General features: G+C 37.9%; 1 protein-coding gene across 3 annotated transcripts in view; it reads left to right on the plus strand.

The window, feature by feature from the left end:
* The window catches only part of LOC131080106 (ubinuclein-1), a 76,702-nt gene that overhangs the window by 52,585 nt on the left and 9,996 nt on the right, over positions 1 to 14,121 (plus strand). For all 3 annotated transcript variants that reach the window (XM_058018201.2, XM_058018202.2, XM_058018200.2), the window contains one exon: positions 5,724 to 5,825. In XM_058018201.2, coding sequence (XP_057874184.2) covers positions 5,724 to 5,825 — 102 coding nt within the window. The remainder of the gene's footprint in view (positions 1 to 5,723; positions 5,826 to 14,121) is intronic.

Genomic DNA, 14,121 nt, shown 5'->3' on the forward strand with positions numbered 1-14,121 from the left:
TAAACTCTTGCGGTATGATGTGATTTTGCTGGAATCACAAGGGGACTTACATTTGATGACCTGAGCGTCTGATTTACTTTGGATATCACTGGAACGTGGGTCTTTACTGATCCTTGATTTTTAAAAAAAAGGGAAAAAAGGATAAGGGTTAGAGAGGAATCTAATTCTAACACTAAGAATGTAGGAGCAATGGATGACCTTTGATGAAACTCTAACTAAGTCTTGCTTTGACATGCTATGATCATCTCCACAAGGCTAGTGCGATCTTCTAAGGGTAGTTTTATGATGTTCAGATCACCGCTACAAGCATAAACACCATCAGGTTGATGCATATCAATGAAGAAGTGATAATTGAAGTTAAGCTTAAGTTGGATGATTCTAGTCGACTACACAAGGCAAGTTTGCAATCAACAAACCGCTAGTAGTATGGATATACAAATTTCACCATTGATCATACAAATTTCTTCCATTCATCTAATAACATGAAAATAAATTTGAGAAGTATAGAGACCATGCAAATTGTAGAATCGACACATAGAATTCACCATTCCTTCAATGAAATTTACATGCCTTTTGCAACAATGTCTTGGAAACAATCTTTTGCCTTCTCTTTCTACTCTACTCTAAAATGCTATCTACTATTGAGCTACTAATTATTGACTATCGCTCTTTTTCTAACTCCTAACTATTAACCTATTCTCTATTAACCTCTACAAATGAAGAGCCAGAGCTTTATAGAGGGAGCTCTTTACAATTCAAAGGCTTCGATTGACTTAGAATCAATGGCTAGGATTACAAGATGAAAACCCTAATTAGGGTTTGTTATAACAAACTTCCTTAACCAATGAGAAAATTACATTCCAGGAGTGAGGACCAATAGGAAGCAGGGGTAGGTACACCGAAGTTAGTGCCGTCCTCGATAAATTAGGTACATTGAATCTGGACATGCTGAGGTGGACCAATCAGACTAGAGGAATAGTGACTGGGACGCCACCTTGTTTGGTACTTGCTTGTATCTCTTGATATTTGATGAGAAGCTTATCTTTGATTAACTCTTCTGAAACTATCTGCTTCTTCACTGTACTCTTGAATTGACCTTGGTTGATCCTCCTTCGTCCTTGATGCGATGAATGATGCACTCCTTGATTCTCTATGTGCTTGATGAGGCTTCCTATGGTCAAGTCATTTCTTTCTCCTCTGGTAGCTCATATTGCTTTGAAGAGCTTGTAAGGTCATTCTTCTTTGTCATTAAGTGGTTCCTTTGTGTGGTAGAATGAGATCTTGAGGCTAGCTCGAAAATCCTTGAACACTTGAAATCTCTCAATGCTTTTCCCGAACACCTGAAGTCCTCCTCCATACATTTGAAGTGTCCTTGATGATGATAAGATTGGAATAGGTTGCCCTTGTCTTGGCCGGATCCTCCTCCATCTGCAAAACAAACCAAAAGATGATTAAGCATACATAATATATTTATCTAACATAGCATTTCTTAGCTTAAATCATTAACAAGGCCTCAAAGTGGAATTCGCTTTAGGATCCTCCCCAGGGACAGGCCCTATAAGAATTTCGCTCTGGATCCTCTGGAAGGGTCAGGAGCGAAATTTGCTATTTTGCTCAATTTAGACCTCTTTTCATCATTTCATAATCTTAGACTTAATCTTCAAACCTCTTCACATCAAGATCTCACAACTAGCCCTTTGCCTAGCTCAAACAAGGTGAAAAATAGAAGTTTCAAAGGATTTCTCTCTGGACCCTTTGGAAAGGTCAAGAGTGAAATTCATGATTTAGGACAAAATCCTTCACTCCTTCACTTCTAATTGCTTCCTAAGGCAAAAACATGTCAATCCACTTACAAATATGCCCAAGGAACTAAGACGTTGGTCTAAACAAGGAAGAAAATGAGGTTTAGAGCAAAATTCTCAGTCTAGGTTGATTTTCACCATTTCATCGCCTCAAACCTTCTTTCAAAGGCTAGAACACTCCAAGGTCACTCCAACCATGCCTTAGACGTTCAAAACTTGGCCATGACAAGGAAGAAAATGAAGGTTATGTGAATTTCGCTCTGGACCCTTTGGAAGGGTCAGGAGCGAAATTCTTACTTGGGCTCATTTCTCACCTTTTCCTCCCTTCCTTGGCTTGGATATAACTTCTTAGCCCCCCTTCCATCATGATCAAGTGAATTTGCTCCGCAAGTTGGCATCTAGTTCAAGATTTTGTGAAGAAATAGGGTCTTATATGAATTTCGCTCTGACCCTTTGGAAGGGTCAGGAGCGAAATTTGCATTTTGGGTTAATTTCTGACTCCATTTCCCACATTTCTTCATTCAAACAAGTGAATTGCCTTCAATAATACTTGGGACATGGATTAGCTCATGGCTTTGGGCAATGTAGAGTGTCTTATAGAGGAATTCGCTCTGGACCCTTTGGAAGGGTCAGGAGTGAAATTCCTATTCTTGGCTCAATTTTCCTTGAATTTAACTTGTCTTTGCCTTAGACTCGACCTTTTGATGCATTTCTTTTCATATCCTTGCAAATACCCCCAACCACTCTTTGACTTAAGTGAAATCTTAGGTCCTTGGTGAAATTTTGCTCTGGACCCTTTGGAAGGGTCAGGAGCGAAATTCACATTTATGCTCAAATTCCTTACCTTTTCCACTCATCATGCCTTAGACTTATCCTCTTGAATCCTCTTCTCGCCATTCAAGTCTATTATTCAATGTCCTTAATCAAGAAATAAGTAATAATGATGGTTTCGCTCTAGACCCTTTGGAAGGGTCAGGAGCGAAATTTGTAATCATGTCCAAATTCCTCACTTTTCATCACTTCTTGTTTCACACATCAATTCTCTCTTCACACCACCATAAGGACAAGGTTTCTTATGCAAATTAGGACCAGGAAAGTAGATCCAAGGAAATTCGGTTTGGACCCTTTGGAAGGGTCAGGAGCGAAATTTGACATTTCAGTCTCTCCGTCAGGATTCATATATGGAATATAACATTTAAGTATAAGTTATATTCCATATATATTGTCAGGATGTTTGAGAGTGGTTTTGGACCTCTAGGAGTTATAATGCAAAATCTAGTTTTTGAAGGATTCTTCAATTTTCCAGCCTTAGTCAAATTTCAGGACCAGGATGACATTCCAAACTTAGCCAGATTTCAGGATATTTGAGGATCATGATGACATTCCAAACTTAGCCAGATTTCAGGATATTTGAGGATCATGATGACATTCCAGAATCCTTAAGGTAAATTCGCTTTGTCCTTGAGGTGAATTCGCTTTGTCCTTGATGTAAGGGATGGGACCTAGGAGTACATTATGCATTCAACCAAGGTTTGATTTAGCAACTTGAAGTGCGACCGGATAGTACAAAAAAAACACCCTAGGAATGATCTAAATAATCCCCTAATCACTCAATTGACTTGACCTCTTGAGGAGATCCACTTGACTCAAGCAGAGCCTGCTATCCTAATGAGCCCCCTGGCTACCCTTCAATGCAAAGGCTAAAAGCCCAGAACCTAAAAGACCAAGAAAACAAACCCTAGAAAGCAAAAAGTAGGGGTCCCCATTTGCAATGGGGGGATTTGTGAATATGTCACAAGAAGTTGTAAGAAGTTTTACAATGGCCTGAGACAACCTACAATTTATGGAGAAATATGACTGCATTCTTGCCTTAAAAAGACACTGAATGTGTTGTGACCATTACAATACATGATATCCTCTGCAAATATTTTTTTGCAACACAGTATTTACACTTACTGTCATACATGCGCACATTGATGCATGTGTCCACATGGATGCACATGTACACACTTATGGTTGCACACACATGCACATGCTTGCACCTGCATGCACACCGACCTTAACACTGGCATGCACGCACAACCGACATGTGCACATGTGCAATACACACACACACACAACCCACCCATACTTGTGTACTCTCACACTCCCACACACCTACACATATGCACCCTGCACGCCTATGTGTTTACAGGTGTGTTTGCACACATCACTTACCCATGCCGACAAACACAGACAATACATGATGTCCCTTGGTACTATATTCTTGCAACATAGTATTTATGCACACGTAGATGCATGTCTCCACATGGACGTACATGCTTACACATGTACATGCCTATGGTTGCACACACAAATGCACATGCTTGCACTTGCATGCCCACCAACCTTCATGCTTGCATGCACACACAGTCGATGTGTGCACAAACTTTCATCTGCACAGGTGCAATACACACACACACACAACCCACCCACACATGCGTACTTGTGTGCAGTGAAATGTGATTCCTAAATGGACCAAATCAGCATTAAAACAACCCAAAATCACAAAACACAACAGTCAAGATTAGGCAAAAGAGGTCAAATTAGCATATAACTCAACGAAATCAAACTATATTAAACCTTCCATTGTGTAGATTTGCCCATGATAGTTGATTTGATGTGTGCTCACTTGAAAATTTGGCAACATAATGGTGCTCAAATGAAAAAGGGGGGAGAGAGAGAGAATGAAAAATGACTAAGTTCTGGATACATAGGATTTGGGATGAGATTGAATGGATGGTTGAGATTGGAAGATGAAGATCTATGGTGGAGGATGATGGAGAAGAATAAAGGAATTAGTAATTCCTTTTGGGTACTTGAGGAAGTAAGACCCATGTGCTTGTGTAAAGGGCCCATGTGTTTGATTTGATGGGGAGGGGTTGACCACACTTAATTGAGGATTTTGTGTTTGCACATTCTTAGTGGAGGACTAGGTAGAAGATTAAAAAGGAGATTAGAGTGCAAGTGGGTAAATTAGGAGTGTGTGACATGTGAGGGGCTTAATTAAATAAATAACATTATTTCTTTAATTGTTGGAAGTAGGGGTTAATGGATAAAGGGTAAATAATTAAAGATAATAATTTACTTTAGGCTATGCCTTTAGGAAAAATAGAAGAAAATAGATAATATTAATTAAATAGAATATTCTTTATATAACATAAATGATTGGCAATTAGATGAAATAAGTGTAAATTGACCAAAGGTGGTCAATTTTAGGTGTCTACTGTACTCACACACCTGCACAATGCACCTTGCATTCCCATGTGTTTACATGTGTGTATGCACACGTCACTTACCCGTGCCCTCCCCACCCCTCCCAACACACACATTTGAATGCAAGTGCATGTGATATGCAAAGCTAACATAGCTTAGTGAGAAATACTCCTTGTGTAAGTACAAAGGTGGTTGGTATGTTTGAAGGATTTTTTCTTCTATAAGTTTTTTTTTTCTATTTTTATTGTTTTATCGGATAAATTTACGATTTTGTCAGCTTTATCTGATTTCTCTGTATGTACTCAGGCCATATTGTGATACTGATTCATGTTTGGTTCAAATTAACATGGGGTATTCAAGGAGTATTAGTATTATACATGTATCAGTATTGGATAAAAGGATATATTCTTTTGGGATGGAGAAGGAATATCCTGTAAGAAATATACAGAAACTAGTAATTTATTGTAGCTGCTAATATGAACTTGTTGATTATTTTTCTACTTCTATATCTCAAATAATCTATTTTCTTGACTACATCTGATTGCTTTGGTTCTGTTACATGCAAGTTTGATGTTTGAATTTTAGTTATGACATTGACTGCTTTGTGGGTTATTGATTGTGTTTTGGAATCTTTAGTGATGACATGAACACGCATTTGCTCTGCAGCTGGCAGAACTTTGGCCACAAGGTTGGATGGACAACAATGGCATAAAGCATGCAGTGTACAGAGCAAAGGAACGGAAGAAAAAATTGACTAAGCTTAGCAATGTACGCATTTAAATCTGTTATTTATGGTATTCACATGAATGTACTGAAAAATTCAATTGCTTTGTGAACTCAATTCCTCCTTTAAACGAAGATCTCAAATTGCATTGATACAACACATCAAAAGGCTAAAGCTTAAGCCAGCAATAGGGTCGGCTTTTACATGCGACCTTACATTTTTTTGCAGAATTATGTTTTTTATTCATTAAATTATTAAATTAATCTTCAGAGTGCCATTCATGTAACTTCTAAGTTGCAGTTTTGGAGAATGAGTCTTACTGTCAATATGGTGAGGTTTCGTACCAGTATGTTAGCCAGGAGGTCAATCCTCCTCTTTGTTTGCAGTCCAATGCCCCCATTGACATATATGCTAACGCACATACAAATATAATTAGATCTCCCACAATTTTAACAGTTCCCTATATATTTAGTCATTCACTGAATCACTACATCAGATCCATCATAGCTAAATTCTAAACTTGTATTCATTGAATATTCAAATAGGAATGGTTCCTAGAATCTGTGCACATTCATTATTTGTTTTGAAATTCAAATTATCAGCTGTAATATGCAAATTGTAATAATTTCTGGAGATGAACCAGACACATGCATGCTTAGAAGAACTAAACATTTTCAACCTTGGAAGCAAAGTAAAATACGTAAAATTTAGTTCAACAATGGTGAGTGTTGAAAGCACCTGTTACTTTATTATTTGTTAGAGTACCTGAATGGTATAAATATTAACTTCTATGATGCTTTACAGGCCTATTGAACCTGGTGATCCAATTTCTAGAAAGCAGTATGCACTTGAATTGTAGGTTTCTGCACAAATTGTTGTACTAAAAAACTTGGTTAATGTTTTAATGACCAGCAGTATTGGAAATTATTAATGATAACTTCGAGACAAATCCAGTGATTCAGCAGGAAAACTTACACGGAGATATGAACATCAGCCAGTTAGTTGTTATAAAGCCTGAAATTTGTGCCCTGCCTTATTAGCCATAGCTGACACCATTTGATGGTGATTCTACAGGAAGATTTGCATGGAGACAGTAGCAAAGGGGCCTAATTGGTCAGCCCATAGGGCTTCTCCTTGAAAACAAATTAGGATTCCAACTGTAGTTCAACATTTATTGCCACTAGGAAATCGATTGAGTTCTCCCTGAACTTAATAGAGGTTTCTGGTTTGAGGAGAGCAGCAATCTAAATTTTACTGCTACTGAACTAATTTGGGGCATTTAAAATGGAATATATCCATCACCAAGGTCCTATCGGAATTCATCTTTGAAACGGATACACCTCCTCCTTATACTGGGAATGAGTTTCCATTGAAGTGTGGGTGGAAAGTCTTCTTGGAGTTCAACTTTTAGGAGACAATCCCTGGAGGAGAGGGCATGCCCTTCTTGCAGCATTATTGGTGAACATTAAGGATATGTCTGAAAAGTATTCCATGTCTCTAATACAGAGATTGCCTTAGGGATTCCTCCTTTCATTCCAATACTTTTTGTCTACAGTCGGTCTGTTTTGCCTTCATTGGCCATCTGATATGCCTACAAAAAGGAACCTATTTTCATGGGCCTCTGATTTGCTTACAAAAAATTTAAAAAAGGATCTGTTTTAGGTATGTTTTAGATCTGTTTTTGATATATGACTTGTTGAGGAACTGCCTGGGATGTACTGCATGAATCAAAGTATCATTAACCAAGAGGTTTTGTCTATGTTTACTATTAACTATTTTGTGACGTATTGTCTTTCAGACTCCATGAGTCTTATATTTTAATATTTAGCCAAGAGGCTCTTGTTGTGGACTTGCCAGTCCACATTTTATGCTAAACCTATCTCACGCCTGGAAACAGGTTTAACCCACTGTCGAGCAGTTTTGAGGTTACCGGTATAGTATTCTGTGGGAATAAATTCACTAATGAATTGGCATGCGCATAACCCCTAATTCTTCCTCACTTTTCACTGATAATAAATATTCTTCCCACTCCCAAACCCTACTCATTGTGGACAAACACGAGATGCCTGGATTTTTTCCTGATGAACCACTACGGACTCAGAGGTTGAAGTAGTTCTTCAGTTAGAGGCCTAATCCTTACTCGAATTAACCAGGCGTGAGATTTCATGCTTATAATATGAGAGCACTGGGCTAGGCTCACTACTGATCTCTAGCGCAGTGAATTTTTTTTCTTTTTCACTTATTCCTTGTAAAGTGTTTGAAAACTCTTATATCCTCCTGTTGCTTGTATGCTTCTGAAGAACTCATATTTAAAATTCATTTACGTCTTCCTTTTATTTACCTATCAGCGTATCCCTTGCACCTCCTATGGCTGTAAGTGCTAGTCATTAATTATTTTATAAGTGACTTCATAGGAAGAGTTATAGTGTCTTATGATTATCTAAATCAGCTACTAAATGCATATGGTGTACCGCTGGTTCTCCTATGGTAAATGTGCCATTTAACAATGTAACTGGAACTTGATATGTAAAAAAAATTGGCATTATTTGAATAAATTCAAGAACTAGAATGAAATTGCCTGTGTGTACAATGAATACATGAAATGCAATTGAGTTTAGGACCCATATTTGAGTGGTACATAAACTAAAATCTAAATTGAAAGGATCAATAAGAAACACAGAAATAATTTCCTGGGAGATTAGAAATTCAATGTGGTATGATCTACCTTGATTGATGTACCTGAGATCAGGTGTGTTATGAAAGTAGTATATTATATCATTTGTTTAGTTTGATATTTATGCAGCCAATTATCGGCTATGAATGTTAGGCATTGGAAATCTTGTTTAAACAAAAGATTATTATGATAGCATGAGTGGAGACTGTTGATGTGTTTTTTATGCAACTCAAACACAAAATAAAATACCAAGGCATCTTATTCTCTCTTGAACAAAATCTCCATGGATACTGAACTATGTGATCAACTAAGGTGACTCCAAGGTTCCAAATGTCAGGTCTTGATGTGTGGATAAGCTCAATGGTTCAATGTGATATTCTGGAATCACAAAGGGACTTACGTTGAACTTGAATGCTTGAATGTTGTTGGAATGTGGAATTTACTTGACTTGAAAAAAATAGCAAAAAAGATAATGGGTTGAGAAAGTTAATCTAATCCTAAGAATGTAGGAACTGATTGTTGATTAGGTGTGACCAAACCAATCTTTGTTTCGCCATCAAGGAACAACTACACAAAACTGGTGCAATCTCCTAAGGATAAACGAATGATTTTGATATCACCAATGCACATCAACCACACAAACAATGAGCATGAAGTAATAGAAGTTAAGTTTTCACACAAGTGCAGTTGACTATGCATTGCAATTTGCAATCAACGAATTGCAACTAGTATGAACATTAGGTACACCATTCATCAACAATGATATCTTTCATTCATCTAACCAACTTTAATGCAAATGAGAAGTAGAGACCATGCAACATCTTGAATTAACTTAGAGGTTTCACCATAACTTCAATGAAACAATATGCTCTTTACAACAAGATCTTGGCAACAATCTTTGCCTTCTCCTCTTGCTCTAACTTTTACTCTTACCACTTGCTATCTAATGTCTATTGATCCTCTATTAACCTTTACAAATGAGAGGATTGAGCCTTATATAGAGAGCTCATTATAATGAGTGGCTCGGATTGATTCACAATCAATGGCCGAGATTTACAAGGCAAAACCCTAATTAGGGTTTGTTACAACAAACTCTATTCTGGGCAATGAAATAATTACAATATTTGGAACACGTCCAAATTTTAAATGAGCACCAATAATAAAGTAGGTTAGGTATCTTGAAGTTTGAGCCCCTATAAGGTGAGTCAGGTGCATGGTATTTGGACATCTTGACTTGGAGCCCTCCAATTGGTTGATTGATGATTGGTATGCCACCTCAACTTGCATTGTAGACTTGATACCTCATCATGTGTATGTAGTTGAGCAATATTTCTTAATACTCAACATCCCCAAGCTTGGTGTGATGATGATGGCATCATCACGATCAAGTGAACCTTTTACCCTTGCTTGCCTATCTTGCCTTGATGTTGAGTTGCCCTTGCTTTGCTGAAGTGTTCCTTGTCTTGAGGTGATTGATTTCCCTTTGTCCTTTATGTCTTGAATGTCTTGGAGTTACCTTCATCTTCATTTGAACACCTTGGTGTTGTAAGTTCCCCATGTTGAAGACCGTTAACTTGTGGAGTTACCCTTATGTAGTAATTGCAATGTTGAAAGTGTGAGGTATAGGTATGATCTCTCCTCTACTCCTTGAAGTCTTGAGTTCCTCACGTCTCCATGATGCAATGAAAACTTTGAAGGTATTATGCTCCTCTTGTTGTCATGCTAGCCTTGTGTTGCATCCCATCTTGATGTTGTAGGGTTCCTTGTGATGCTGATTCACTTCCCTCATTAGTGATTGCTCTTGCTAAACTCTTGATGTTGCTGGATTCACTGCTTTCACTGGATGTATGGCAATATTGTCTTGATGTGTATATCTTGAAGTTGTCTTTTCTATAGCTTAGTAGAGTTGATGCTATGATGCTCTTGAACGCCTTGGTAGACTTGATGTTACCTCTTTAGCATGAATATGCTAGCTTCTTCATGAGTTTGATTTATATCCCAAAGTTATGATGTTTGAGTCTTCGTCTTGATGTTGGCTTTTTGATATCGCTGATTGTCCACTCCAAGCATCTGAGGTTGTGATGACCATTATGTAGAGTAATGTTGAAAAAGTGAGGCAAATATGTTAACTTCCTCCTTGCCTTGATCCCTACATTTGCTTTGTAGTGTCTCTCCTTGATTTGATTGTATGATGATATGGATATTGCAATTTTTCTCTTTGCTCCCTCGAGATGTTGTTTGCAATTTGCTCCTTTCACTTTCTCCCTTAATTACCTACAAGACAGCAAGAAAAGGATCAAATATACAAGATATAATATTTAGTAATTTTACAACTCCTTTAATCGCTATGTGCTCTGATTTATGCCTGATCAAACGATGTCTTAGGTCTGATTAAAGTCTGATCTTAGTCTGGTCACACATTCTCCGTTCTGGTATGATCTTTGATTGGTCTGATTTCTAATTTCAGGCTGAATTGTGTGATTCTTAGGGTTGGATTACCGAGTTTTATATGTTGCAAAGTCTGATCATACAGTGCCTTAAGGTCCCATTCAATTGCTTGAGGTCTGATTTTCATGCTTTTAAGACCTGACTGCTGGATTCAAAGATCTGAATCATGCTTCAAGGTTAGAATTCTAGGCCTTTAGCCACTTCATGGTCTGACTTTGATTTGATTCCTCATCCTTGCTGGGCGGAAATGATTTCAAGGCTTGCATAAAGGGAAGCGGATTTTACACTTGGTGATGCACAAATTTTGTCTAGGGTGCAAAACACATGTTCATTTCTACAAAACCTGGGCACATTTTGTATGTTCATTTGCACAAAACTTGGGTGCATGTTGTATGTTCATTTGCACAAAACTTGGGTGCATGTTGTATGTTGATTTGCACAAAAACCTGGGCTCATTTTGTATGTTCATTTGCACAAGATCTCTTGATTGAGCGGTTTTTGACCATGTAATTGCACAAATGCACCTTGCTAGGGCGGCTTTTTAAGGTCCATTTACACAAACGAAGGCGGCTTTTATCCTTCCATTTGCACAAGTTTGTTTAGTTCGACACTCATTCATCATGCATTTGTACACATTTGCAAGGGAGGACACATTTTTTATATCCACTTGCACAAACTTGGGTGCATTTTGCCCATGCATTTGCACAAGGTAGTTGGTTGAGCGGATTATAAAGGTTCATTTGCACAAAGTAGGGCGGAAAACTAAGGTTGATTTGCACAAGTCTATACTTGTTTTTTCACCTTTGCTTTAAACAAATGATTCATTAAGATGATAACTTTGATGTTTCTTTCCTTCAAATCCTCCCTTAGGTGCATTTCGAGGGTTCATTCATACAAATACCGCTTGATGAGCAAGCTATCATCAAGGCCACAACTTGGGCAAGACCATGACTTTGTCAAAATTTTCCTTTTCTAGCCTTTATGAGCTCAACGCCTCCTTTCTTCATTACTCAGATGAATTTCATTATCGAAGGGTGATTCTTGACAATTATGTGTTAATCCTGACCTATGCCACTCTAAAACCCTAGGACCAAGTACTTTGGGAAATATCTTGCAACTTGACAACATTTGACGATATTGACACCTTTGACAATAATCCTGTAATTTTGACATCCTTAGCAACTTCAACCCTGACTCATCATATGCTAATTGACTAGATTAACCTCCTCTTACTGAAAGGTTAAAGACTGAGACACTTAGCAGAATGACTACCCTAAAAGGAGAAAAGTGGGGGTCCCCATTTGCAATGTGGCGATGTGTGAAAATATCACAACAAAGATCTTTGCCAACCATGGCATTGTTTTAGTGTCCTAGGAGGTAGCGCAACATTTGCTGGTTGTTTTATTCATAGATTTACATTCAAGGCATGATGTCTCTTGTTACAGTAAAATATCTATTTGGAGTTTGGACCCTTGTTTCTGGGACTGGGAAAGCAAGGGAAAGGGGCATGCATTTCCAAGATGGATATTTCTAAAGCCTTTTTTTAGGGAATGGCTGAGTACAACTATTAAGGAATAGGGAAAATTTCAAAATATAAGGAAATTTCAAATATTCATGTGACAACATTGATCAAGCATTCATCATAGATGTTATAGAACTTGTGTGAGCATGGGGAATTGAATAGGAGTTATGATGTTCTTTATATATATATATGAACATGAGTTAATAAAGACATGCTTGATTGGTGAGAATATTCATGCAAGATTTATCATCAAAGTTTTCTTGAAGCCTTGAAGACTGGATGTTATGCTGTCAAATTAATTAGCAAAGAGGAATGATTAATTAAAACTAAAAACTAAAAGATAATTGGTTATATTCAGTGTTCCACGGGGACACATCCCCCCAAAAAAAGCTATGTCCCTGTAGGGGGATGTTTTCGAGACTTGGGGACTTGGAGGAAACATCCCCTCACAACACCACTAGTTCCACCACCTCCGCCACCTTTGTCGGGGATGCCACTGGGTCACTTACTATATGTCACATGCCATTTCATACTGATTGCATCCTTTAACTTTGTGAAAACTAGTTGGCCTTCATGGGGCACACATAAAGATGTTATATTGCAGATTTTTCCTTGAAGATTTCAATTTACCTCTATTTTTTTATCAGCACTACCCCTCCAACAACGCTCCGCCGCTGTCACTCCGCCACCCCCTCGTTGTCCCCAAATTATAAGCCCTTGGTCCTCCTGTCCCTGAAACCCGTCCCGATGTCCCCCCCATGCCAACGTCCCCTCGTCCCCCAGTCAGGAAACTTCGTGGATCTTCGGTTATATTACAATTTGCCCTCAATTGAGATGCTAATAGATGGGATTGTTTTATCGCCTATGAAGAGCATGATTGGTACATCTTAATTTTTTGCGTAACGAAATTGGCATTTCCTACTGACTATGACTTAACTCATATTTAGCGATATAATGACTATAGCATAACAACTTTGCCTACGATAATCCTTGTACACTAAACAAATCGTCCAATGTATAAAACAAGATAACCCTTGACTATGACTTTAACTATGAAGATGCAGAGATCTATGACAAAGTATATGCATTTTGTAGACTTTGTGATTATGATTAATCATTGGTCTATTACTTGGTTATACATATAAATTGGTGGGGTTTGGGTGCAATGCCCCCAACAGGATCAAGGGGTAGTTCCCCTCATGGGAATCTTAGGGCAGTGTCTTCAAAACCACATAGGCTTTCATGGTCCATGCATCCCTTTTTTAATCAAAATAGTATTTCTTTTCTTTTCTAAAAGCACTAAAAAAGTGCTGGGGTCATAAGGGATGGCTAGTCATCTCCATGACGGTTTGGACGTCCATTGGTTGTCTTGGGGATGGCTAGCTATCTCTTACCTCTCCTATTTTTTTCGGGATGTCCCAGGTACATTTCCGACATTAAAAAAAAAAGAGGGATGAAGAAGGGGCATTTTCAACCCATCCTTGTATCCCCAAAATGTCCCCTATAGGGGATAGGGGGTTGTAATGTCCCCTTTTTAAAATAGGATTTAAAAATAAATACTCATAATAAATTAAAACATAAAATAATAAAATATAATATAACATAATTAAAATGTAATTAAGTTTATGAAAGGTCAAATGGCATGGAATGAAAAGTTATGACTCTCAAACATGAGATATAAAATGGAGAAGAGATC

The sequence above is a fragment of the Cryptomeria japonica genome, chromosome 11 (genome assembly GCF_030272615.1).
Source record: "Cryptomeria japonica chromosome 11, Sugi_1.0, whole genome shotgun sequence".
In the NCBI taxonomy this organism is placed as follows: Eukaryota; Viridiplantae; Streptophyta; class Pinopsida; order Cupressales; family Cupressaceae; genus Cryptomeria; species Cryptomeria japonica.